This window comes from Pseudophryne corroboree, chromosome 8 (genome assembly GCF_028390025.1).
Source record: "Pseudophryne corroboree isolate aPseCor3 chromosome 8, aPseCor3.hap2, whole genome shotgun sequence".
NCBI classification, from domain to species: Eukaryota; Metazoa; Chordata; class Amphibia; order Anura; family Myobatrachidae; genus Pseudophryne; species Pseudophryne corroboree.
In genome coordinates, this window is record NC_086451.1 from 13,402,892 (window position 1) to 13,428,022 (window position 25,131).

At 47.6% G+C, this 25,131-nt stretch overlaps 1 protein-coding gene and 1 non-coding gene across 5 annotated transcripts in view; both read left to right on the forward strand.

Annotated features, from left to right (window-relative positions):
• RXRA (retinoid X receptor alpha) overlaps positions 1–24,874 on the forward strand; it is a 257,227-nt gene extending 232,353 nt beyond the window's left edge. For all 4 annotated transcript variants that reach the window (XM_063935903.1, XM_063935904.1, XM_063935906.1 and 1 more), the window contains 6 exons: positions 1,727–1,896; positions 3,637–3,766; positions 11,574–11,706; positions 12,319–12,410; positions 13,035–13,140; positions 18,297–24,874. In XM_063935903.1, coding sequence (XP_063791973.1) covers positions 1,727–1,896; positions 3,637–3,766; positions 11,574–11,706; positions 12,319–12,410; positions 13,035–13,140; positions 18,297–18,444 — 779 coding nt within the window. In that variant the 3' untranslated portion in view covers positions 18,445–24,874. The remainder of the gene's footprint in view (positions 1–1,726; positions 1,897–3,636; positions 3,767–11,573; positions 11,707–12,318; positions 12,411–13,034; positions 13,141–18,296) is intronic.
• On the forward strand, positions 5,856–5,974 carry LOC134950238 (5S ribosomal RNA). The gene has a single exon (XR_010183209.1). It is a non-coding gene; the product is annotated as a 5S ribosomal RNA (ribosomal RNA).
• Positions 24,875–25,131: the final 257 nt, after the last annotated feature.

Consider the following 25,131-nt stretch of genomic DNA (forward strand, 5'->3'; position numbering starts at 1 on the left):
TCAAATTATTATTTTTTAAAAACATATATAAGATGAAACACAATCTATCATCTGTTACAGTGAAACCTATTGGAATGTTCAGTCCATCCATATACTGTATGTTCTTATACGAGAGGTAAAATCATTGCTATATGTTATCACGGTCACCACGGAGCATGTGACCAGAGATAATACATAGAAAACGTTATCAGCAGTTTCTGTCCCGGCTCCGCCACATGTGTAACTGGCAGGAAGTCTGATATGACTGGGAGAAACTGTCTTCCCCAGAGCCCTGGCGCATTTCCAGTACCTGCAGCTGTGATTGGTGCCTGAAACATTTACTTACACATGTCATCTATTAGCAGAGGCGCATAGAACAATATGTGGGTGATGATTATTACTATGTAAATATAATGCTGTATTAAGGTGGCCACATAGCCCCAAATCTACAGCAACGCCCAATAGTCCTGTGATGCAATATCGTCCTGATTCATATACTCTGCCGTATAATGGGGGTCATTCCGACCTGATCGCACACTGACGTTTTTCGCAGCACAGCGTTCAGGTACATTATACCTGATGATCACAAGCACATCGCTATCTGGAACTGTTTGTGCTGCAGTGCACCCTTTCTTAGCCCAGTTACGGCCGTCAGTCTGCGGAAATCGGACATTTAATACCATCTTGTCCTCTAATTGTGTTATATAACAGGAGACACCATATACTCTGAGACCATTAAGGTGTGATTATTACTCTCATTACCCTCTTATTTTATTGCTACATATATGTTTTGTTTTATTTGCTTTTTTATTTAATACATTTTTTTTATATTTCATACGTCGGCTCTCTCTCCATTCATCATCTCCTGACATACAGCGCAGCCTTCCTTGTTTTGCAGCGTTCAGGTCACTACTGCGCATGCATATGCACCGCAATGCGCAGACGCGTCGTACGGGTACAAATCGTATCGTTGCTGAGCCATGGATTTAACGAAGAATCCATTCGCACAGCCGATCGCAAGGAGATTGACATGAAGAGGGCGTTTGTGGGTGGCAACTGACCGTTTTCTGGGAGTGGTTGGAAAAACGCAGGCGTGTCCAGGGCGCGAGTGTCTGACGTAAATTCCGGGACCGGACAGGCTGAAGTGATCGCAGCGGCTGAGTAAGTTCAGACCTACTCAGAAACTGCACAAAATGTTTTTGCAGAGCTCGGCTGCACAGGCGTCCGCACACTTGCAAAGCAAAAATACACTCCCCTATGCGTTTGCACGGCTGCTAAAAACAGCTAGCGAGCGATCCACTCGGAATGACCCCCAATGTCAGCACTGAGCAGTGATCACGCAGCCGCAGCGCTTGTGTGACCACTCTGATGCTGCGCGTTTATCACTCCTGTCTGAGGGCAATGCCGTATAAGACTCCTGCAACATTCCTCATACCTGCGGAAAACCGCTGCACAGGAAATGCTGAATAATAAATCACTGGATTAACCATGTCCGGGGTGCAAAGAGCCAGAATTCACAGTTTGGGTGTAAGTTGCGGTACAGTACATAAATGTGTACATACACTATATATTACTGTAACTCACATCCACCCATCAGACTGTAGCTACATTACAGATCGGGATTGGCCGCAATGGGTGACGGCGCCAGCACACGACATGTCTTAGCGTTGATGATGTACATTTGCGTATCATTATGGGCCTGTCAGCGCCGCAGTCCTCACGCTCCCCCCCTCTTGTTGTTGTGCAGCTGTACAGGAGGAGCGGCAGCGGGGAAAGGACCGGAACGAGAACGAGATAGAGTGCACCAGCAGCGCCAACGAAGACATGCCGGTGGAGAAAATCCTGGAAGCCGAGCTGGCGGTAGAACCAAAGACCGAGACGTACATCGAAGCTAACATGGGCCTGGCGCCCAATTCTGTAAGTGACTTTATTCTGTAGTCCTACGTTCTTATGCAGTGACCAGACTATTCCTGTGTACACTGTCCAATTCTTCATGTTCTACAACGCACAATAATATATCACAGTCCATATAATAAAACAAAATGCATTTTTATTTCTGTTCATTGTGGACATCAGCGTCCGCTGCAGAATAAAACATCATCTTTCTGCGTGTTGCCCTTTAATATAGGTCGCTGTGCGTCTTACTGCTGCATGCGGGAGATACCGCCATGACTTTCTATACCGTTGTCATCTATTGTCCCAGTTACAGAGAGAGGGGAGCATTGATAGTGGCAAGGCCATGTTATATTCATTTGTAAGTGGCCTATTAATAGTTAATACTGTATGTGAAAACCTACACGGGAAGCAGACAGGTACTGGATGTACCATGTGTATTTATAGATGTCTCAGAGAGTGAGATAAAAGCCAGGAGCTTTATAATGTAGCCGCAATGTAACACAATGGATTTACTTTTAAGCTGGAAGGGAAAGTAATGAGCGCGTACAGTTCTTACAGATGTGGGTAGATGAGACGCAGTTCTCTCTCCATACATGTCTGGGTCTCATCTGATGCTGATGGAGGTTTTCCTGGCATCTATTATAGACCCTCGTGAGTCTCTACAGTAACAGTTGTTAAAAAGACGATTAAATGTCTTTTGGTGTTCAGATAATTTGTGCACCGTTGGAATGGAATAGTCCTGTACAGTAGGAATGATGGCGTTTCAGCAAATGGAGGCAGCTACATAATTCACAGTGCCAGTATTATAAACTGTACAGCCTATCCAGTCACTAGGAGCCAGTGACATCACTGAGAGCGCGACCTATCCAGTCACTAAGAGCCAGTGACATCACTGAGAGTGCAGCCTATCCAGTCACTAGGAACCAGTGACATCACTGAGAGTGCAGCCTATCCAGTCACTAGGAACCAGTGACATCACTGAGAGTGCAGCCTATCCAGTCACTAGGAGCCAGTGACATCACTGAGAGTGCAGCCTATCCAGTCACTAGGAGCCAGTAACATCACTGTGAGCTCGGCCTATCCAGCCACTAGAAACCAGTGACATCACTGAGAGTGCAGCCTATCCAGTCTCTAGGAACCAGTGACATCACTGAGAGTGCAGCCTAGCCAGTCACTAGGAGCCAGTGACATCACTGAGAGTGCAGCCTATCCAACCACTAGCAGCTAGTGACGTCACCGAGAGTGCAGCTCATCCAGTCACTAGGAACCAGTGACGTCACTGAGAGCCTGTCCAATCACTAGCAGCTAGTGACATCACTGAGAGTGCAGCCTATCCAGTCACTAGGAGCCAGTGACATCACTGAGAGCGCAGCCTATCCAGTCACTAGGAGCCAGTGACATCACTGAGACTGCTGATACCACAGAGCTGTTATTCTCTATTCACAGTGTGTCCTGGTAATGTCACTGCTACCTTACTGCATTCTAGGATGTATTCTGAGAAATCTAAGTCTCACCCCACTGTGGAGAGGAGACACTTGGTAAAGGTCACCTGGCTCTCTGAGTGGGTTACTCAGAATATTCCACTGTAAAGAGACATAAATTGTAGTGACAGGTAAGTGATCTGCTGTGGACATATGATGCTGAAGGTCAGACAGGAGGAAATATTTCTTAACCCCTTGGTTTCCAGGGAATATTCTGCCAGTTTCCTGTTGTACTGATGCATTGATCCTCTGATAACTCTCCTCGTCTTCTTCTCTCCAGCCCAGCGACCCCGTCACCAACATCTGCCAAGCAGCGGACAAGCAGCTTTTCACTTTGGTGGAATGGGCTAAAAGAATCCCTCACTTTTCGGAGCTGCCGCTGGACGACCAAGTAATACTGCTTCGGGCAGGTGAGATTGTGCCGCAAACTGCGCTCCTTTCACCCATTTCCTGCGGTGGTGCGGTAACAACGGACCCGTGGCCTGCACGCTACACAGGCCATCATGTTGTGGTTTGAGTCTATGTTCGCAGTGACATCAACAAAGCCCAGAGGGTTAAGCGATCAATAGACTCCACTCTTTTGTGGGGGCAAGGGGGCAAAATTGGGGACACGTTAAGGAAGAAAGATGGGGACTGGGCCTGGGAATCCAGGCTCGGTATCCTCTGCCCCATGGCTTTATATAACTTCCCTGCAGTATTTTAACCAGTGACTTTCTCCTTCATCCACTAGGGGCCACTGGAGTGTAGTTACAATGGGGAGATAGTAGGTGGTATTGGTAGCTGGCACTTTAAAAATTCTCACACTGTGGCTAGCTCCTCCCCTACTATCTCCCCTCCAAGCCAGTCTTAGTTAAGTGCCCGAGGTAGCTGGTTCACTTGGGTTTAGCTGAAGAATTTTCTTCTTTTTTCTTTATTATTTTATTTTTCTTACACACACTCACAGACTGGCAGCTCTGCCACTGCCAGTCTGCACCGTGGGAGCTGCCGGCGGGGTCCCATCGCAGCTGCGTGCGGCTAGGGATGGGCCCCGGCTGAGGGAGACACTGAGCTCTCCTGAGTTGGCGGACACCGCTGCGTGCGGCGCGTGTCGCGGCCACTCCATCCAGCAGAAGATTCCGGCAGCATGGCAGCGGTGAGTATCAAAAATGGTCGGACACCGCTGCGTGCGGCTTGTGTCGGGACCACCCCACCACAGAAGATTCCGGCTGGACGCCGCTGCGTGCGGCGTGTGTCGGGGCCGATCCACCAAGAACACAGTGGTGAGTGAAGTATACTTTATTTGTGGTGGCTATGTATGTTTTTAGAGCAATCTGTTTATTGTTGTACAACCCACTCCAGAAGGGCTCTCTGGGGCTGTAATGTACTTTATTGTATCCTTACCTGTCCTCCTCATGGAGAAACAGACAGGATGATTGGGGGAGGCTGAGTATGTGTTTATACAACCCTGACTGAAAAACGGGTGTGTGTCATTCTGATAACCCTCTGCTCCCCCAGCTCCCCGCACCCCCCGCACCCACTCAGCGCGACTCACAGAGCCGGCACAGGGATCCCGCTCGAGCGCAAAGCAATGTTTAAATTTGGCGCCTTGTACGGAGGGGGCGGAGCTAAGTCCCGCTCTGTAGAGCGAGCTCAGCGCTCCCTGCTCCCAGGCGGCGACTCGCGCTCTGTTCAGCGCAACACTCCCCGGCGGCGGCTAGCAGATACAGGGCTCTACTAGCGCTGTATAGCGGGCTCAGCGCTCAGCGCTCCCCGGCGGTGACTCGCAGGCCCAGCGGAGGGTACAGCTCGCTTCCCGCTTAGTTTTGCAATAAGGCGCCATAGCCGGGGGGCGGAGCTAACTCCGGCTCTGTACAGCGGGCTCAGCATTCTCCGCTCCCCGGCCACTGTTATAGTGTAATAGGCATTTATGTGAGTTTAATGCACATGGTGCTGAGGAGAATGTGATATAGTCAGAGTGGCTCAGCACTAATCCAGTTATCCACTATATAGATTTTATCGCATAGCCCAGAGGAGTTTCACTCTGGCGGCCATTTCCTCCCTGCACAGACCTGGCTTCATATTTGCAGTGTCTCCTATAGCCCAGTGGGCTAATCTTGCATACTCAGAGACAAATACAAATAAAGTCCCAGGTATATTAACAGTTAACCCGCTTTACTCAGCGGGCTCCCAGGTCTCCCCGTCGCTAGGCAACAGCTCTGGGATTTGTAACTTTTCGATACTTCAGGCTGCTGAAATATAGATACATTCCTCCTGCAGTAGAGTCCTCTACCCAGCATTTTCCTACTTGCAAATCAGGGAACCTGCTCTATTACAGTAGCTGGGACTCAGCTCAATAATAATTAAAAGGATCTACTGTGCAGTATTTATTTACCTACGGTGTGTGTGTATATATACATATATAGTTATGTTTGTGCATGTATATATATAGATATATATATTTAAGTGCGTGTAGGTATGTATATAGATAAATCCATAAAATACCAGATATAGGGGATAAAAGCCTACGGCCACACCACCCTGAACACGCCCGATCTCGTCTGATCTCGGAAACTAAGCAGGGTCAGGCCCGGTTAGTACTTGGATGGGAGACCGCCTGGGAATACCAGGTGCTGTAGGCTACTTCCGCAATGTTTTCTAATAACAACATCTTGCACATAACATTTTCCCCCATCTTTCTCACAGGCTGGTCACCATTTTGAAAAGCCAGCGGAACCTCAGAGAAACATCTGGTGCACCTTAATTAGCGGTACACTAAATACAGGGCGGGGTGTTGCCTTCCCTTTATTATTCCTTGTTGTCACTAGTTACTAATGCTATTTGTAATTGTGGAATGCGTGTAAGGCATCAGACAAATAGCGCTGCGGCTCAGTACGCTAGTAGCGGGTATCTGAACAGGGGTTTGAATCCAAACAAAACTTTAAGGAGAACTCCTATAGCCTAGGGCTAAGACTCCTGTCCCACAGCGCAGCGTTGCTGGTTCAGGTCTCCGCTGCTCCAGAAAGTTTATTTTAATCGTATCGGTCACTACACATTATAGTGCAGACCTTACGTAGGGCTCTGTTTATTTAACCCACCTTTTCTCCTTTCGTTTGTCTCTCCTGGGATAGTCGAAGAATTCCCTCTTAGGTGTGAAGTATGCGGCGGAGCCATCTGCTTCGCCCTCCACGCACCTGCACACCCCTGTTTGATCAATGATGCAGGTAATGTCACTATTAACCAGACAATAGCTCATCAGGTAAGCCCTTGGACTTTGGTTTCCAAGGTCACAGGATCAAATCACAGCGGGACCAAACACACCTTTCCAAAAAGAAACTTTGCTAACATTCCATGCATTACTGATGTCTGTTTTCTGTGGATCTGAACCAGTGTCTCAGAATATACAGGTACATAATACAGCAGTTCATCTGATACTGCAGGTAAAGGAGGAGGACACGTCAAGTCCATCAGGGTTCCACGCCATTGACGAAAATGACAGCGACTGGTTCAGTTTCGGATGAGCTGGGCAGGCTCCGGTAGGCGGCCGACAGACACCCGAATACACAATATCAGGTATCAAACAGGGTTTGTTTTCCTATCTTTTCCCCGCAGATGGCAGGAGATGGTATCAGAACCTCTCTAGGGTATACACCTCGGTGTATCGCCGGTCCATCAGGCCGCCGTTTTCCTGAGGCAACCTTGCTCAGGGATCCATCGACATATGCGGCAGCATGGTTCTACCGTATCCGGAGCAGGTAGGTTGGGGAACAATTGTCCTCTAGGTTACAGGATGCTTCGCATCAGGATCAATTGATACTTTGATACAGGTCAGAATCACGATTCTGCTTTATGTTCCTTGGAGGTCTCCATGTCTACAGACTCGGACCCTGCATCTTCGCTTGGGCTGTCTTAACCCGACGACCTCTGGGGCTGCGACAGTGACAAGTAAACATGAAATCCTACGGGGCAGATGGTTCTGGGGAAGGAACTTTCTGCAGGATTTCTTGAACCAATGGAGGTAGGTCCACTTTGATTTCTCCTACTACTGCCCCAGCTCCAAGACAGACCTTTACTGGTCTTCCCTTTAGATTGTTTCGTGCCCTTTCAGGTTTTTGACTCCACACGGGTGATATCTTCGTCGCCAGGGGTTCTCAGGGTAAAAAGGCTGAAGCAGAGGTTCAACATCCTCAGTCCAGTCTGATTTTATGTCATCCTATACACCCATTACACCTGCAGGGTCCCAGGGTAGGCGCAGGTCGATGGGAGAAGGCTTGGGCGGTTACAACCGTCTCAGGAGTCCCTCGGCATGGGTCGGCTGATTTACGATGACAAGAGAGTCATACTGCAGGCTGCGCTCCATAGGTTTCTAACCGCAAAGGGTGTTGATCCCTGTTTTACACATATCATTTGAATTAGGACAGTTCTCAGGCCTTTGTTTTCTTTTCACGTTCCGAAGCCAAGTGGCTCGGACAGGCCTATTCTGGCCTTACAATCCTTTTAGTCTGTGATTGCTAGTTTAAACAAGAAAGGGAGTTTTACGTGTCCCTTGTCTTCAGAGATGCCTGTTTACTGATTTCCGTTGGACAGGCTTTTCTCAGATTCCCCCTTAACAGGATTCTCATTTTCACTGTAAGTCCTTTACTCTTCTCTCTTCCGCTCCCACAGAGTTTAGGAAGATAACAGAATAACTCTTTTTCAAGGGCAGTGGGTGACGTTGGTTCCCTAATGGGACAATTTACTGCTACTATCCCACTCTGTACATTAGGTGGCTTCTGAATATCCGGAGGATCCACGAGCTTCTGATTCGACACAGATCCAATTTATGCTCCGCATAGACGTTTCTCAACACGGTCCGTCAGAGGTTTTTTCATTCCTCGGCACCAGAGACTCTATTTCTTCAGTCAAGTTGCGACGTAATGAGTGGTCGCCTCCATTCCTCTCGGAACGGGGGACAACAATCTTGTTTCCAGATCAAGCCACCAGGTCAGACTCCTGGGTGAGGGAACATGCCCCGGAGTTTTGTCAGCTGGTCCGCTGTGGGCGGAGATTTCGGATCGACCTCAGGGCGTTCTGACTGACTCTTTAACCCTTTATTACTCTCGGACGGCAGTAGCCGTGGAGGCCCTCAGGGCTCCGGGGAGTTTTCTGGTTATTCTATCCTGCCTCCTTTTCTATTTCTACTTCATGTTCAGTAACACAGGAGGGGATTATGCGTGCTAGTCCTCTCGGTGGCGCTGGTTGGGCCACGCATGACTTGAAGATACAGATACGCCTGTTGTCAGTAGAGGAGCCTTGGCTCCTACCTCGACGGGACTGTCTACTTCAACAGGCTCCTTTTTTTTCTCCTTGTTCAATTTTACACTGGTTTCGGTTACCCGTGTGACTGTTCACGAGACCTCAGAAGGGAGGAGTTCCCTAGTTCGGTTAGGCCTACTGGGCTCCGATTTCAGAAGTCTATTACCTCTTCTCGCTTTTGCCACTTTGGGAAAACTTTATGGAACATAATGAAGATAAAAGGGGGTTTTTCCCCCTTCTTCCAGTTACCATTCATCTTTGGTTTCTCTGGGAGGTTTTTTGCTCCGCTGCGCTTCAAACCACACTGACCGGAATTTTAGGTCTCTGCCTTTTTCGCTTTTCTTCCAAATGAGATTAGCCTAGCGGCCGTAAGTTCGGCCTCTTGTTCAGGGAGTACTCTATTGGCAACTCCCCGGGCTCGGCTTCGGCCTCAGCGGTCGTTTCTTCCAGAGGGGAGGTCCATTTTTCATATAAATCTGACACTAGTGGTTTTCAATCCTCTCTGAATGTTGTCAGGGCTCGTCAACTCTCTCTACAGAGGTCTCAGGCTATTCGATGAAGTGTTTTTTCTTCTTTGCTCTGGACGATGCTCCCGTACTAAATAGCCGGGGCCCCAGCATATGCTGGACAGTTGGATACATCTGATCATCAGACAGTCTTCTTGGCGGTTACTAGGGAACCTCCGTTTTCCAATTCAGCGCGCTTTACGCGCATTGTAAGACCTTCGTGGGCAGCCGCCCGCGGGGTCTCCATGAATATTTTGTCGGGCGGCTACTTGGTCAAACCGACATTCGTTTTGTCAAATTCTACAAGTTTGACACTTTTACGGCCTCTGCATCACTGTTTGGCCGAGCAGTTTTTACAGGACTCTCAGCGCTTTCCCACCCGTTTTTTGGGAGCTCTGGGACGTCCCCATTGTAACTACACTCCAGTGGCCCCTAGTGGATGAAGGAGAAATCAGGATTTTGGTACTTACCGATAAATCCCTTTCTCCGATTCCACAGGGGCCACTGGACGCCCGCCCAGCGCTGTTTCTCCTGATTTTTGTTTGATTAACGATTGCAGATCACCATATGACTGCTTGTTGGGTTCAGGCTAGCCTGGTTTTTTGTCAGGTTCTGTTCCAGGTTTAGTTTGTGTTCGCCTGGTTTACAGGGCGTCGTTAACCTCCTCTACCTTACGGTTTGTTTATTACAGCTCTCCTCGGGCACAGTTTAACGTAGACTGGCTTGGAGGGGAGATAGTAGGGGAGGAGCTAGCCACAGTGTGAGAATTTTTAAAGTGCCAGCTACCAATACCACCTACTATCTCCCCATTGTAACTACACTCCAGTGGCCCCTGTGGAATCGGAGAAAGGGATTTATCGGTAAGTACCAAAATCCTGATTTATATATTATTGAGAGCCGGGAACGGGCTCTGGAGATTTGGCCATGAAACATTAACAGCCCAACATCTCCACTCATGCGTCCCCTGAAGAAGATGAGACACAGCTTAAGGGAGCGGGAGAGCTGATGGGGCAGAAGTCGCCTCCTTCCCTTCACGGCACCTTAGAAACAAAAGCATCACTTGGAATAGTCGTCGCCCGAGTGAGAGGCCTCGTTTCCAGAATCCATGTTCTCTCAGGGAAGCGGCGTGCGTTACTAATAAATGACTTGGTGTGACCCAAAGTGATATAGTTGTGACAACGGGTCCGGCAGCTGTGATCCCTCTGAGAATGAAAGCCCTGAGGTGATAATGGCACCATCCTCGGCTTCCTCATCCGAAAATATGAGGCCGCAAAGTGTTCTCGCTCTGGGAGTGGGGGGTGCCTCAAACTGAGAGAGAGATAAAGTAGCAGCCAATCAGCTCTTAACTGCCATGTTACAGGCTGTGTTTGAAAAATGTCAAAAGCTGATTAGTTGGGACTTTATCTCTCTCCATGCTGTGGTACATTTCCCCCCCCTGGTGGTAAAAGGTCTGCGCAGCACAAATTCCCATGTGAGCGAGAGAAGGTGACGGCTTTGCGAACAGGACGTATTTAGATTTCATACCGCCCTGGGATTGAGACCACACCCTAAATCAGCAATTGTACGTGTGATGTGGTCCCTCCTCCATTATTTATACAGCGCGGAGAGAGAAAAAGAAAAGGGGGAGAGTAACACTAATTAGTCCTATGCCACGACAGGTGCGCTAGTCACGAAATGTGTTTGTACATTTTTATTTTTGGGGGGCTGATTCTGAATCGTAGCAAAAAAATATTTGAACTACGTGAACACAGACATTGTGAATCCGTCCCTTTTGTGTTATTGTATACGTGCTTGGTACACCAGGAGAGAACAGTAATACATGTGTAGCATATGCACCTCTTGGAAAAGGTCTCATACAGATGTGTCCTCTTACATCTTTGCTCCGTGCGCTACAAGTCACGTTACACACAACGCATGAGTGCTGTAGTCTCGAGCTGCTTTTATGCGTTTTTTTTTTTTTTTTTAACGAAAATGTGTCTTAGACGGAAAGTAATGTAATAGGACGCACAAGCAGCTTGTGCTGAGTAAAATGATATGCGGCATGCCTATATTCTGTGTGTGACTGCGGCTGTATCTGCATACAAAATGCTATGCTACATCGTTTTCCTGGAAAACACTGTAACGTGGCAGTTCAGATGCAGATAGAGCTGCAATTACACAATATAGGCATGCTGCATATCATTTTAATCAGCAGAAGCTGCTTGTGCGTCTTTTTACATGACTTTGCGTCTAAGACGCATTTTTGTGTAAAAAACTCCCAAAAACGAGTCCCGCCACAGCATGGTGCGACTTCTAGAGCTGTTTAGCGTGACTGCAGCAAGGATGTAAGGGGACATATCTGTACATCCAACTTGTTTATTTGCCATATTCCTAAATGCCCCGTAAAACTGTGTAAGGTTCTGTCTGATAAAACATTGGTGACTGTTTCATGTTTGCGCAGGTTGGAACGAGCTCCTCATCGCGTCCTTCTCCCATCGGTCCATAGCGGTGAAAGATGGAATCCTCCTTGCCACCGGACTTCACGTGCACAGGAACAGCGCGCACAGTGCGGGCGTGGGAGCCATTTTTGACCGGTGAGAGATCGTTCCTGATCTTACGCCCAATGATCTGTTTATAAAGAGACCTAATACTGACAATTAGAGATTGTTTGGCCGTTCCATAGAATGGGGCATTCAGTCTTACTGCAGTTCTAGATTGTGCTGTTGGATCCCTTTTATTTCACTACAGATTTGTTTTACGTAGCACCCAGGAAGCGGACATACTGTTGCGCCTGTGGCAGAGCAATTAAATACGGTCCCGCCGCCAGAACAGGGCTGGCATTGTATTATACATACAGAACATGAATTGTTTTCCTGTAGCATGTCGCACATTCTGGGCTCGGAGAGAGAGGTCTGACCTGGCACAGGACAGCGAGAATAAGTGATACAATAATCGGAGTGGTCTCTCTATGTGACCCTTTCCCAGTGGGAATAAAATGCAGGACTTTCACAATGGCTATTCCCCCAATTCATCCGTGTCCAGGAGCCCATGGTTCTAAGTGTCCCGCGACATATTGTACGTTCTCTTAAGGGATTCTTAAACGATCGCTGTGTATTGCATACGCCTGTTTGTGTGGCCTTCCGCAGGGACGGGCGGGCCTGTGTTCTACTGGGGAGTATTTAGCCCGTTTCCCCCCTTCTTTTCAGGGTTCTCACAGAGCTGGTCTCCAAAATGCGGGACATGCAAATGGACAAGACCGAGTTGGGCTGCTTACGGGCTATTGTGCTCTTCAACCCAGGTGAGCGCCGCCGTGCCGCAAAACGATGACGGCAATTAAGTACAAGTTACCGTGTGTGTTTGCATTTTTTCTTCTTCTATGGCAGTAATCCCCGATATATATGTACACAAGACGCACGTGCCACACCTATGGGCCCAGGTTCTGCCAGGGAGAAGAGACAGAATCTCTCTGTAGATTACTAGTATTACTCGCTAAGGGGGAGATTTATCAAGCCAGGGAGAGACGGGCAACTTTTCCACTTTATCTCTCTCCAAGATTTGATAAATCTCCCCATATAGCCTATGTAATAAACTAGAGTTATTATAGATCCGCAAAAGTCTATTATTCATTTCCAAATCAAATTAAGGAAATATCACGCTTCATGTTACACGGAATCAAAACCCGTGCGTCTTATACTGTCAATGGGATGAGTTGTGTGGCCGCAAGGCGGCAACCTTAGCAGGGATCCAGTTAGGACATCCACGCACCCTGCCATATTGCCTGTAATTCCATGACTTCATCGTTATGACTGTTACATAAACATACCTACAATGTATGTAAATAGACTGTTACAGGCAGATATAGAATAGAGTAAAAAGGGTGATGTTGACGCCACCAAACTCTCGCTTGTATGTTCCTCCACAGACTCTAAGGGTCTTTCCAATCCCTCGGAAGTTGAGGCCCTGCGTGAGAAGGTCTATGCGTCTTTGGAAGCGTACTGCAAACACAAATATCCCGAGCAGCCGGGGAGGTAAGTGACTCTCCTTTGTGTAGAAGATAAACACCGTCTCGGTCACTCAGCGATTTGCCTGGGACCTGATGTGTAAATATGTATTTCTGGCTGCGGACAGTGAGCACGGCAGGAAATCCTGGCCAGCTCCGCTATTTCTGGCTCCCAATGTTCTATTCTGAATCTCTTGCAGTCCCTGGCTACACTGAGAATTCATATTTCCAAATCCATTCTAAGTGTTGTGCGGCAGCGTGAGCTGGATCTGTAACCTGACGAGTATCCGTGTGAGAAGGGGGACATCCCAGCTCCCGCTACCGCCTTATTCGCTACGTTAGGACCTGGCCGGCACTTTGTTGGGCCGATGTTGTTGTCCTCTCCAAAGCAGTTAACCCTTAGTGCTTCATAGCAACGAAGATCGTATCCTATTATCAAAGGCGCAGAAAAGCAGATTAAAAAATGTTTGCAGATCATCTTGTTATCAAGTGGATGATATAAACTTAAAGCGGCAGCAGCCGAGACGTCTCTGAGTGTGTGTCATCTACAGAGAGCAGGAAGCCAGGCATAGAAAGCAGGACATACTGTAGACTGTGATGCAGAGGTGGGTGCAAATGCCACAGCGGCTAATATGCAAATGCCGCAGGGGCTACTATGCAAATGCCGCAGGGGCTACTGTGCAAATGCCGCAGGGGCTACTGTGCAAATGCCGCAGGGGCTTCTTTGCAAATGCCGCAGGGGCTTCTATGCAAATGCCGCAGGGGCTAGTATGCAAATGCCGCAGGGGCTTCTGTGCAAATGCCGCAGGGGCTACTGTGCAAATGCCGCAGGGGCTACTGTGCAGATGCCGCAGGGGCTACTGTGCAGATGCCGCAGGGGCTACTGTGCAGATGCCGCAGGGGCTACTGTGCAGATGCCGCAGGGGCTACTGTGCAGATGCCGCAGGGGCTACTGTGCAAATGCCGCAGGGGCTACTGTGCAAATGCCGCAGGGGCTACTGTGCAGATGCGGCAGGGGCTACTGTGCAGATGCGGCAGGGGCTACTGTGCAGATGCGGCAGGGGCTACTGTGCAGATGCGGCAGGGGCTACTGTGCAAATGCCGCAGGGGCTACTGTGCAAATGCCGCAGGGGCTTCTTTGCAAATGCCGCAGGGGCTTCTATGCAAATGCCGCAGGGGCTAGTATGCAAATGCCGCAGGGGCTTCTGTGCAAATGCCGCAGGGGCTACTGTGCAAATGCCGCAGGGGCTACTGTGCAGATGCCGCAGGGGCTACTGTGCAGATGCCGCAGGGGCTACTGTGCAGATGCCGCAGGGGCTACTGTGCAGATGCCGCAGGGGCTACTGTGCAGATGCCGCAGGGGCTACTGTGCAAATGCCGCAGGGGCTACTGTGCAAATGCCGCAGGGGCTACTGTGCAGATGCGGCAGGGGCTACTGTGCAGATGCGGCAGGGGCTACTGTGCAGATGCGGCAGGGGCTACTGTGCAGATGCGGCAGGGGCTACTGTGCAGATGCGGCAGGGGCTACTGTGCAAATGCCGCAGGGGCTTCTCTGCAAATGCCGCAGAGGCTTCTATGCAAATGCCGCAGGAGCTTCTGTGCAAATGCCGCAGGGGCTACTGTGCAAATGCCGCAGGGGCTACTGTGCAAATGCCGCAGGGGCTACTGTGCAAATGCCGCAGGGGCTTCTATGCAAATGGATGCGGCAGGGGCTACTGTGCAGATGCGGCAGGGGCTACTGTGCAGATGCGGCAGGGGCTACTGTGCAGATGCGGCAGGGGCTACTGTGCAGATGCCGCAGGAGACTCCCACTGCCGGCACCTCAGATTCGATGCCTGACGCAGCATTTGATCACCATGGCGATCATCAGTCGCAGCGTTGGCCATCTGAGTAATCCTGAGGAGGTGTAGTGCACCTTATTTTGCGTCTTAGCTCACCGTGCACCAGAGGCGCTGGGTTGCGACTGTCACCACGCAGGAATTGGTTTCACACACGTACAAGTCACAGAGGAAGCACAGCAGAATTTGGAGTGAGGAAAAGCTGCGCTCATTCGCATTGGAAACCTTTTCCTGCAGACTCAGTCTCTGTCGCACACCCCAGGGCCGACGTCCGCTAGCATTTGCAGTTTTGTCACATCCAGTTCCTTTATTTATGCAAATAATATGCGAGAGAGGCCCTCAGCGCAGCCGTGCCGCCGGACCTGGCGCACAGAGAGGAGCTGTTGGCCAGTAGAACAGGACACATCTGTACACATCACGCGGTGATGGTATGTGTAACGTGTACACATACATGTGCCAGTACTCTACCGATGGTTGCTCTGGGGGGTCCCTAGCTGACCACGGGAGGATCGCTATTTGTCAGGGTGTAATTGCAGCAAATCCTCAGTGTCCCCTCCTAGCCGGGTGTTAGCGCACAGTAGATAAGCACATTTCATACGTATCCTTCATAGCTCCATAAATCAAAATGTTTTCCTTACTCTTGTTACATCTGTGTTTTCCTTGTTACTCCGTTTCCAGCCCACACGATGACCCTTTCAGTCCCAGCGGATTATACGGACTCTCAGCTACTGTTAAATCCGGGACTTCATAAAACCCCAGAAAGACAAGCACCTCAATATCCTAGCAGGGGGGGTTGCTGATCATTTAGGGGTGGGGTGGGAGAAACTGGAGGGTTATAGGTCCCACATGGCAGGACCTCCCCTACTGCGTCAGTAATTCATGTATACACAAACTTACCACAGTTAATGGTGGGACCCAATAATTATGTAGCCGGTCTGCATTGCTGCCGGTGTGCCCCCAATCAGGAAAAGGAAGTGATCATTGCATTGATGTAACCATGTTTAAGGCCTGTTGTTGCCCACGTATTGTCGCTGAACGGTATGGACCTCTTATCCAGGATCTCTTTGTTAAATGAACCGTGGCGCATTAATAGTGTACTACTGTATATACAGACATTGCGGTATATGTAACAGGTTGCAAGAGCCGTTATCCGCCGCAGTCTCTGTGATTTATAGCAGCATTAGTTTAAAAGGCAGAACCCCAAGGTCGCCACTCAGTGCCTCCTAGAGGTACTGCGAGGAGCGCTGCTAAAAGACGAAAACATCAGGTGTAACCTTTAATGTATTTTAGCAACCCCAGGGCACACTAAAACTAACCGCGTGTGTGGCGATTTGCTGACTTGTAATCACAAACTTTTGTAATGGGCTCAGACTTCTCCAGAGCTGCACCTCATTCCCTGGAACTCCCTCCCTCGTCCTATCCACCTGCACGGATACAGACGTGTCCGGAAAATGCAACTGTTCATTAACACCCACCAGCCCTTCTCACCCACATCTTATCTCATGCCCTCATCTCTTTCCAGTTCACCTAGCAGTCGTACCCCACCCACTTATCCTGTAAGCTCATATCAGCAGGGCCCTCCGCCCTGCTGGTCTTCACCCGGCACTATTCTTGAGTCCAGTGCGCTCCTGCTACAGCCAGTAAGTCCACCCTTCCCAGAATTCTAGGTCATTGAGAGCGACGGTTACTGTCACCCATTTAGCTGGTGCTATGTACATTTGGTGGTGCCGCATACTTTGGGGAGTCACACCAAGTCATCTGCCTAAAGGTGCGATGTGAAGCAGTTAGGAGGAGCTGCAAGAGGAACGGTAGGAGCGTTTACAGTCTCATGCAGCGCTTCCATAAATATATATATATATATATATATATATATATAACTCTTGTCTTCAACTTTAGGGAGAGAGATAAAGTATCAAGCAATTAGTCGCTGAGTAGTTTGGTACTTTATCTCTCTCCAGGTTTGATACGTCTCCCCCTTAATCTTAAAAGGAATATTAATTGCAACATATTAATAATAGGGGAAAAAATTCCAGAGAAAACGGTTATATTCTTAAGTGCATCCAACTCTCCTCTAATTCACCCCACGTCCTCCAGGAGAACCCTGGAAGAAAAGTAATCCGCAGCAGTGAAGGAGTTCTGCTCCCCTCCCCCCGTCCATCATATGTTTTAGTTTAAATGTTAAAGTTGCACTTCCTGGATGGCGTTCAGAAAAGCCTTGTTTTTCCTGGCGCTCGGACTTCTGTTCTCAACAGCTCAGCATAAATTACCCTTTCCCTGGCCCCTCTCCAACCCGAAAAAAAAAGACTTGGTTTATTTTCTTCCCCCCTGACCACGTAGATTGCGTGATGACGGGAAAAAAAATAAGTCTCCAGCGTCCCAGGAGACGCCGTTAACAATTAATGAGAACCGATCTTCTGTATAGCTGCTGCATTGATGATGCCTCAGCTCTTTGTATAAAACTGTATTTGCGGAGGACATAAAAACAAACTTTAATACAGTTTATGACCATTGATGCCCGAAAACAGTATTGTGTATGAATAATGACATCATAAAAGCACAAAAGTATTGCTTATAGTCCTATGTTAATACATATACATCATACTCCCCGAGCGTGAGGCAAACAACTGGTCGGCCTCCAGTGTACTACAAGGCTAAGCATGCCCTGTCGATCTCCAATTGGGAATAATAAGAAATGAAGGCATATCTTGTGTTATGTGCTGTAAGAATTACTACAAGACACAATTCATTTCACTGATCCAATGAGGTTTGGTTCATTAGATCTACACTCTGAGGGCTAAATTTACTAAGGTGGGAGTTTTTTTTAGAACTGGTGATGTTGCTCATAGCAACCAATCATATTCTACTTAACATTTATCTAGCTGCTTCTAGAAGATAATAGCTAGATTCTGATTGGTTGTTACGGAAAACATCACCAGTTCTAAAAAAAACTCCCGCCTTAATAAATTTACCCCATTAATGGTCAGTTGGTCGAAAGGGGGAACATAATGGCCGTAGAAAAGGTCGACAGGAGCAAAAATGTTGACATGATAATGGTCGACACAAAGAAAAGTGACACATTTTTTGAGTGTTTTTTGGTGTAATTTTCTATGTTTAACCACGTGAGACTAATTAGTGTACCGCCTCGCTCGCCGCGCTAGGGGCACAGGTTACTATTCCCAGTCTTAGTCCACGTGGATGTTAAAGGACGGAAAAGTAGAAAAATCATTGTCATGCCGACCTTTTTTCCCGTCGACCGCATACCGTTCCAATGCTGCCGTCCAGAAAGACGTTCCTACCCTGTGTCGGTTAGTCGCTGACTTGTCTTTCTTTGTCTTTTAAACCACAGGTTTGCCAAGCTGTTGCTGCGCCTGCCTGCCCTCCGGTCCATCGGCCTCAAATGTCTGGAACACCTCTTCTTTTTCAAGCTAATAGGAGACACACCCATCGACACCTTCTTAATGGAGATGCTAGAGGCGCCCCACCAAATGACTTAAGAGGATGGACATCTTTTGTCTATGTGCAGAGGGCGGCGGACTCCTCGCGGGCCGCCCTCAGAGATGCCGTGGTCCGTTCTACACATGCGGAATACGTCCAGGATCATCCCCTCCCCCCTTTCCTTCATCCTATGTCGCATTCACGGAGCTAGGACCGCGCTCTCATGCCACGAACAGCGACGGGTGTACAGGCTGGGCTCGCCACTGACCGTCTCTCTCTCTCACGAGGCGACGTGCTTGTCGCTGCTAAAGCTTCAGTCGCTGTTATTGATGTTTGGCTTTGGTGGGGCCGCCTGGCCCCGGTATCTGCAACAAAACAATCCGCAAAGATCTCGGAGGGTGAATGTATCATTGTTTTGTTTTTTTATTATATATATATATGTATGTATATATATATATGATGTGCAAGGACAATGGTAGAGTTTTGTGATCCTTTGTGTTCTCATGTGATCACTGGGAGAATTGGTTGTATATCTTCTCCTGGACAAACTTAGGGAAGATCTGGTGGTGTTTCCACAGGTGGAGATATATAATGGGTTGCTATCATATCGGACATTAGGCCATAACTAGCAACGAACAAACGTAGCTCAGTCTAGTCTCGCGCAGGTGGTTTAGTGAGGTATCATGGCGATTAGGATGGACTGTTTTCTCCTGTGGTATAGACATCGGAAAGCCTGATTTTAGAACCATCGGGTAACTTGTTATTTTGTACTAAGGCCCTTTGGATTGAGGCACTACAGAATTCTCCTCTTCTTATGTGTTCTAAGAAACGTGCTGGGATTTGCTGCATCTGTAACAGAAATAAAAGGAGACCATATATGAGGCACCTTACGTTCTGCAGGTAGATATCAGGGATGTCCAATGTGTGTCCTGGTCGTCCCCAATAGAAAATGTCAGCAAGAAATGACGGAGATCCTGGGATACAGCAGAAGAGTTCTAGAGACTTGTAACAGCACATAGAGCTCAGGTCAGGTGGGGTCCTAGTGGATTGTTAAAATCAAGGAAGTTCTATTTTGTAGCTACAGGTTAGAACATGAATGTGTGAGGCTGAGGTCCCAAGAGAGCTGGGTTCTAGGTGCTTGGCCAAGATAACAACTTCAGCAAGCGAGAGGGAGGTAAAGGACCATGTGAGTTGTCCTTCATATCACAGTTCACCATGTTCTTCTCATAACAGAGGAAGAACATCTTGAGAACCTCAGAAGCCTGAATTTGTGCTCCGTAGTATGACCATAAGAAGTATAATTGCGGCACAACTGCTGTGCTTCACAAGAGGTTCCTCATGAACTTCTGCTGTTCTGGACAAGTCATGTGTCCACCAATGGCCTTAAGTACGGAGAGATCGTATTATCCTAATATTTACACCTTGCAAATATCTAAGCAGTCATAGATAACATATTGGTACTCCAACTGTTTCAGTGCTGCACCCGGAACCACAATCTGCAGCGTGTTCTTGTAGTTTAGCCAGAAGGTTTTCAAAAGTTGTAGCTCAGCGAGTGCCATAATTGCCCACTCAGCTGCGTTGCTCACACTGCCAGGCGATAATGTTTCAGGTAGGGAGGAGGGCCCAACCGTTGTTATATATAGGACGAGCAGTTCTTGGACTAGGAAGGCCGTTAGAATCACAGGGAACCTTTAAAAAGTGATGTTTTTGGGTTATTTTTGTACAGGGTAGGTCAGTGCAAACGTAGTTGAACTAACTGGCCTTTCTTTTTTTCCTCTTTCCTTTCTTGTAAAGCATATATGGTATATGTATATTTTCCAAAGAAACTTGTTTTCTCTTCGTTTTCTTGTTCCGCGCGAGAGCAAATTAACTCAGAACCTGAGCCAATGCTAATGCAACGCTTCTGTGAAGCCTACGCCGCTGTCCCTTCCCCGCAACTGCACCTGCGCTACTAATGCCATTCTAATACCTCTTGTGATTTTACTGCAGTGGTCCGCTAGCAGATAATGGGAAGCCCCCCAACCAGATTGGGACCTTCCTCAGTCTCCCAGCGTAGTGACCGTAGCTTAGTTTATACTGGGGGCCACTTAGCGCCAGCTATCGCCATGTGTACGCCCATTTTATTAGGGCGATAGGAGGTGGTCGCAGCCAGGAATCCCGTAATGTTATATTATCTCTTATCTCAGCGGCTCCTACATTCTGATGCGCTGGGGGAGGAATTGTAAACCAAGTATCAGAGATTAGAGACCGCTGAAGGGAGTGCGGCAGAATTGAAGGCTGTGAGTGCACCCTTAGAAAGAGTGTGTACACTCTGTAGATCCTGGTCTCCAGCAGACCACAGACCTGCTATTGCGCAACGCAGACAGCACCAGATATAGTTCCCCACCCCCAGACACCAATATACTCAACTCCGTACTATACATTTGTTGAACTACAAATCCCAGCAGCAACAGACAACACCAGCCTACAGTAAGTCTGGGCATGTACATCTGTCCAATTAAACACCCTAATAAACTCCGCTCAGTTGACATGACAATTATATAAATGACTAAATAAGCTACAGAAGACGACAAGAACTAATTCATAGGACAGTGAGTCCAGGATCTGCTTTGGTTACCAGTCTAAGTTACTGCTCTGGTTCCCCCGGAATTACCAGAAGTAGGTTATTTTCTCAGTATGACATAAAATTGTACATTTCGTTCCATACACAAACCAGCAGAGTGCATGTGAAAGCGAAGAATGCCTTAATCTCTACGGGGACAACGACCGCCAGTCTGTAGGACTGACCTCTGGTTATTGTGTAATGTGTTCTTCACCCCTGAGGCTTTGTGTACATTTCCTCTAACCAAAACTGTTTTTTTGTCTCTTAACCCCTTCCCTGTAGACCATCGGTAGCAGAGTCCATATAAGTATTTGGGGATACAGTGAAGGGGAGATGAATTTGGTGATCTTTACAGGTCTCCATCGGCGTTTGGCAACCACCAGGTCATTTACTTCCTGGCCTGTTGGTGGCGCTCACGCACTCCTACAGTCACTCACAATATTAACCTTCTGCAAACCGATGTTATATCGCCTATTCTTTATTGAAGATGTGTCAGGCGGCCAGTAAAGGTGGCTTAGGAGCCTGAGAATTAGGGTTTAAGTCTCAGTCATTGTCAGGCGGGGAGCTTACATCTGCGGAAGGGAGCAGGTCGCCCTTGCAGCTGAGGAATGTGGGGCTCAGTGGGCATAGATCATTAAGTCATATGTAGGCTCTTGAGCAATGGACTGTAGTTCTGCAAACTTTAGGCCTCCTAATCAATGACACTATTTTTATTATTTTATTGGTTTATTACATATTGCAATATATAAAATGTACAATCAACTGCATGTAGGCCACACATCCTGTAAATTGGCACAAGCCCTGAGCCAATCCCATCTAAGCCGTTTATAGTCATATAAACCCCCGCCCCTGATTGCACACAGGTGTGGAACAGGTGAGCCTGATAGGCTGATCTTTAACATCCTTGGAGTAAGTTTGGAGACAGTTGTAAAACTTTTAGCGTTTCCCATGTGTTTCTTTATTATGTTACCCCTCCTGATAGCGGTGTCTGGGGGGTGGTGTTTTATGTCCGCCCCTTCCGGCATCTGCCGGAAGATCCCTGTTGTAAAGCTGTGGCTGCGCAATAGTGCGTCTGTTTTGTGCTGCTGTGGGACGAGGGTATTGTGTAAAGTGCGCCGTGTTGCAGTTTGTCACCAGCACCCAGAGGATTCCATGTATCGTTCTTGTGATTTGTAGAAGAAATAAAACATTTTGTAAAAAAAAACTAAAAAAAACAACCGTTGTGTAAAACAAAATGAAAACAAAAAAAACTGAAAAACAAATTTTAGAAAGGGTTTAAGAAAAAGGTAATTGTATCAGAAATGTAAAAACAAAACAAAGAATCTATTTTTGTATTGACGGAAGTTTATCCCTTAGTTACAATTTTGTATTAACATTCACTTTAATCCAGCTTCATGTTTTCTAGATTGCTGTGCAGTTGGGCGTGGGGGGGTCTGCTCTAGAGTAACGTACCGTAAGAGTGGCCTAAGTGATCCATACCTCAATGGCTGGGGCTCGGGGCGCGCCCCGTTTTCCAGCCGAAATGTTGAAGGTTTTTCACGGCTGATTTAAAGTTATTCCAGCATTAAAATGTAGTCTAAATCTACTAACAACATCTAGATTCTTGGGGATTTGCGATAATTAATGTCTCCTTATTGCGTTAGAAGCATCTAGAGTTGGATACACACGTTCCTAGCGCAATACAACAATTTTCTATCCGATTGCTAAACAATCAGAATAAGTGTAAGTGACAATACATCTAACGCAATCCAGTAACTACCAGAATGTCAATCGCATTGATTAATTGGAATAAAAAACTTTCTCCTTATCCAGTTTGAAAGGCGTATATTGTAATTGTGTAATTTCCCAAGTTGGAAGAGACACTAAGGGGTTGATGCATCAAACTTGTGTCTGTACGGAGTACCGCTGTCATGATTCCATTCCTTGCTCTGTATTACATGGCATGTTTAGGAGGTTATGTGCTGTACTTCTGTAGCAATGACTAACTATATTCACATCTTCTAATGGAGCCTCTTTTCTCTGTTATCTTTCTAAATGGTCTCTTTTTGGGGTTTGCCGACTTACTACAGTGTCTGGGCCGTATTCAGAGTCATCCGCATGTCTCGAACTGCATCTCTCTCCCCTTGTCCTTCCTTGGGTCTGATGCGACTGAATTCCACTCGGACGTTGAGTCACTGAGTTCCGAAATTGCTAAAATTCGCAGCAGGCAATGGGAACACATTACAGGTAATGGCCGGAGAGCAGATGAAACTGCAAAGAGACGCAGACGAAACTTGCATTACTTAATGGCGAGAAATGTATGTGCAGGATTCCCCTTCCCCTACTGATTATCATTTATGTGCAGTCAAGTCACACCATTGCAGCAGAATCAGGTGTTTTGCATAAATGGGCGTGTTTTCATGTTGTGTGGCCAGTCATGCTCAGTCATCATTATCAACGCTACACTTACTCTAGGCTCAGAGTGCCCATAAAGCTGTCTCCTCGGGAAAGCTGTGTCTCAGACTTTCTGCGGGCCAATTTAGTCCACACCTCCGTACTGTACTGTGGCTGCAGCTGCCCGCCCATGACTGCACTTTCATCCCAGCCCAGTAGGGGTGCGCAGTAATAAGCCACGCTTCTGACCGACAAATAGACGATTGTGAAAAGTGACACCTACGCAATAATAAAGCAACTTGAGAAGAACACAAATTGCATTTCGGTCTGACTGAATAAGGCCCTATCTGCAGGCAGGGTATGGGCCAGTCTCTAAGGCCTAATCCCCTGATCTCCCTGCTTGTAGTAGGCTGTCAGATTCTGTGGGGCATATGTCACAGGCAAAACCATTCCTTGTAAATGATTACCGCTTTAAAAAACATCTGAGATCGCCCGGCCTCCCGCAAGTCCAGCAAACTCAGACCCCATTACATATGCCCCTGTGTATCTGTGTAAACAACTTTAGCAGCTGAACCCTCTCCATAAGAATTCATAGAGCCCCAGAGATGATAACATATGGCCACGCGTCATTTTCTCCCCAAGAAATAAGGCTCCATTCATAGCAGAGAAGCAGCAGGGAACATCGTACAGTGTTTGAGTAAGCCTAGCTCTGTAACATGGACACAGAGAATGGATATCTCTAGTACAAGAGCTATAAGCTGTATTGTGTGCTACAGGGGGCTGTGGAACTTGTAGTTCACAACTGGTCCCTTTTGTACCCTGCAATACCCATGACTTGTCACTAGGTGGCGCAGCTCGACAGGTTTGGCATTGGATATTTAAATGCAGCCGCATAAACCATTTGCAAATATGTTAATAAACTGTGGATGAAATGATGTTGTAAAGCAGTTAGGATAAGAGACGCCCCCTATGAAGATGGAATATAGGTAAAGTTTATTTGTAAAACATTGTTTGTATCGGAGGAAGAGGTCGGTATCATCCTTTACACATAGGGGAACACTGAATAGTCCGGGGGAGAGGACTGTGCATTTTGGGGGTACATGGAATATTTCAGTCTAGAAGAGAATGCTGTGATTTGTGTAACATTGTCTTCTACCAGGACTGTCTGTACAATGCGTCAATGCGGATTTTGATGTATAAATGTCTCCAGGACCTGACGCCCTCATCTATGTGCCCCGATCGCTTCTAGACTAGCACATGGATATAGTGTCTGACTGCTAAGCGGGCGCTCCCTGGCTGTTGCTGGGCAGGCTCCTGCCACGTCATTACTACATGGACATTGGCGTGGGACGTCGTACGCTGCCTTTCCGCTCGGCTCGGTCTTACTGTGAATCACTTCTGCACACGTTAATGTCTAAATGCAAAGCGTTAAAAATCGGACTATTTTCTCGATGAATAAAAGGTATTAGAATTGTAAACAAAATGAGCGTTTATAAAATACAAGTTCAAAGTTGTGTCGGCCTCCGCGTCGTCCTTTCTTCTCACTTTCCACCAAAGACCTCAGGAGTAGCCGTTGGACTACAACTCCCAGCAGCTATTGTTGTTGTAGTCTTACAGCAGATAGTGTGCAAGGTGATAAAGGCACCAGCCAATCAGCTCTAATATTTTAATTAACAGTTAGGATCTGATTGGCTGGTGCCTTTATCACCTTGCACATATCACTGGTTTATCACTTCCTTATGCCTTCTCCAGGTTAATACATCTGCCCCAC